Source organism: Aptenodytes forsteri, unplaced genomic scaffold, assembly GCF_000699145.1.
Source record: "Aptenodytes forsteri isolate BGI_AS27 unplaced genomic scaffold, ASM69914v1 Scaffold833, whole genome shotgun sequence".
Classification (NCBI taxonomy): Eukaryota; Metazoa; Chordata; class Aves; order Sphenisciformes; family Spheniscidae; genus Aptenodytes; species Aptenodytes forsteri.
In genome coordinates this window covers 41,299-44,009 of record NW_008794942.1, presented here as the reverse complement: position 1 = coordinate 44,009, position 2,711 = coordinate 41,299, and the positions used below count along the sequence as shown (strand labels likewise).

Genomic DNA, 2,711 nt, shown 5'->3' with positions numbered 1-2,711 from the left:
GTGTGTCCCCATGTTCTCACGTTGTCCCCATGTCCCCACGTCACCCATGTCCCCATGTCTTTGTTCTCATGTGTGTCCCCATGTCTCTGTGTCCCCATGTCCCCACGTGTGTCCCCATGTTCTCATGTCCCCATGTCCCCACGTCTTTGTCTCCATGTGTCCCCCATGTCCCCATGTGTGTCCTTACGTCCCCATGTGTGTCCCTGTATCCTTTTGCCCTCGTGTCCCCCCACGTCCCCATGTGTGTCCCCATGTGTGTCCCCATGTCTTCGTGTGGTCCGCCGTGTCCTCACGTCACCCATGTCCCCATGTCCTTGTGTCCTCATGTTGTCCCCATGTCCCCACATGTCACCCGTCTTTGTCTCCATGTGTCCATGTCCCCATATGTCTGTCCCATGTCCCCATGTGTGTTCTTACGTCCCCATGTGTGTCCCTGTATCCTTTTGTCCTCGTGTCCTCATGTCCTTATGTCCCCATGTGAGCCCCCCGTGCCCCCATGTATGTCCCCATGTCCTCGTGTCCCCCATGTCCCCCATATATGTCCCCATGTTCTGTTGTCCTGTGTCCCCGTATGTCCCCCCACGTGCTTATAGTGTCCTTATGTCCCCACGTGTCCACATGTCCCCATGTGCATCCCCATGTCCCTGTGTTTGTCACCATGTCCTCATGTCCCCGTGTCCCCCCATCTCCCTGTGTGTCATCTTCCCGTGTCCCTGGTGTCCCTTGTCCTTCTGTGCCCCCCCATGTCCCTGTGCCCCCCCATGTCCCTGTGCATCCCCATCGTCCCATGTCACTCTATGTCCCCATGTCCCTGTGTATCCCCATCTTCTCATGTCCCCCCATGTCCCCATTGTCCCTTGTCCTTCTGTGCCCCCCATGTCCCTGTGCCCCGCCATGTCCCTGTGCATCCCCATCGTCCCATGTCACTCTTTTTTCCCATGTCCCTGTGTATCCCCATCTTCTCATGTCCCCCCCCGTCCCCATTGTCCCTTGTCCTTCTGTGCCCCCCACGTCCCTGTGTGTCCTTATCTGTGTCCCCCCATCTTCCTGTGTCCCATCACCTCACGTCCTTCTGTGTCCCCCCATATCCCAGTGTCCCTGTGCCCCCCCATCGTCCCGTGTCCCCCTGTGTCCCCGCGTGTCCCCGTGCCGCGTGATGAGCCCTTACTCAGCCGAGCGCCATCGCTGTCAGTTTTCCTGGGGACCGGACGAGCCCGTGTCCCCCTCACCCTGACACAGAGTCACCCCCGGGGTCCCCGTGTCCCCTCGGGGGGCCGGCTCTGGCCCAGGGGACGCCAGAGCGGTGGCAGGACCCGGCCGGTGCCGGTACAGCCCAGGACGGGCGCTGTGATGAGGGGACAGGCTGATGGCGCGGGGACATCAGGGACACTGGGGCCGTCGGGGATACTGGGGACACTGGGGTCACGGATGCTGGGGACCCCGGGGACAGGGATGGGAACAGGGTCCCTGGGGATGGGGACACTGGGGACCCTTAGGACAGGGTCCCTGGGGTCAGGGCCCCTGGAGATGGGGACAGCGGGGACAGGGACCCCAGAGGAGGGGGACAGAGACACAGGGATGAATGAGGACTGTGGGGACAAGGATCCTGAGCGTGGGGACAGGGGACATTGGGGACAGGAGCTATAGAGACAAGGGACACTTGGGACAGGGATAGGGGCCTTGGGGAGGGGGACTATGGGGACAAGGGACCCTGGGGACAGGGTCTATGGGGTCAAGGGACCCTGGGGACAGGGACCTTGGGGATGGTGGCAGGGACCCTGAGAATGCGGTCTGTGGGGACAAGACCTTGAGGACAGCGACAAGGGACCCTGGGGACGGGGTCTGTGGGGACAAGGAACCCTGGGGACGGGGTCTATGGGGACAAGAGACCCTGGGGACAGGGACTCTGGGGATGGGGTCTGTGGGGACAAGGGACCCTGGAGACGGGGTCTATGGGGACAAGGGACACTGGGAACAGGGACTATGGGAACAAGGGACCCTGGGGACAGGGCCACTGGGGACAGGGACTATGGGTCAGGGGACCCTGGGGATAGGGACCCTGGGGACAGGGTCTGTGGGGACAAGGGACCCTGGGGACGGACGGGGCCACGGGGGACAGGGACTATGGGTCAGGGGACCCTGGGGATAGGGACCCTGGGGACAGGGTCTGTGGGGACAAGGGACCCTGGGGACAGGGCCACTGGGGACAGGGCCTATGGGTCAGGGGACCGTGGGGATGGGGACCCTGGGGATGGGGTCTATGGGGACAAGGGACCCTGGGAACAGGGACTGTGGGGACAAGGGACCCTGGGGACAGGGCCAGTGGGGACAGGGACTATGGGTCAGGGGACCCTGGGGAGGGGGACCCTGGGGACGGGGACCGTGGGGACAGGGACCCAGGGGACAAGAGACCCTCAAGATGGGGACCCTGGGAACAGGGACTGTGGGGACAGGGGACCCCGAGGACGGGGTCTATGGGGACAAGGGCCCCTGGAGGGACCGGGGGGGAGGGGCAGCGGCAGGCGGTGGCCCTGAGCCTGTCCCCCAGGGCCTACGTGTCCCTGTTCATGCGTCACCTGTGCGAGCCGGGGGCCGACGGCTCCGAGACCTTCGCGGACGGGGTCCCCCGGGAGGGGCTCTCGCGGCAGCAGGTGCTGACCCGCATCGGCGTCATGTCCCTCGTCAAGAAGAAGGTACGACACCCCCACCCC

The 2,711-nt window shown here is 64.1% G+C and overlaps 1 protein-coding gene across 1 annotated transcript in view; it reads left to right on the top strand.

Annotated features, from left to right (window-relative positions):
* LOC103895620 (chromodomain-helicase-DNA-binding protein 3-like) overlaps positions 1-2,711 on the top strand; it is a gene marked incomplete at its 3' end in the record, with an annotated part of 46,929 nt that overhangs the window by 33,226 nt on the left and 10,992 nt on the right. Inside the window, exon 7 of the mRNA XM_019471013.1 lies at positions 2,549-2,693. Within this exon, the coding sequence (XP_019326558.1) occupies positions 2,549-2,693 (145 nt within the window). The remainder of the gene's footprint in view (positions 1-2,548; positions 2,694-2,711) is intronic.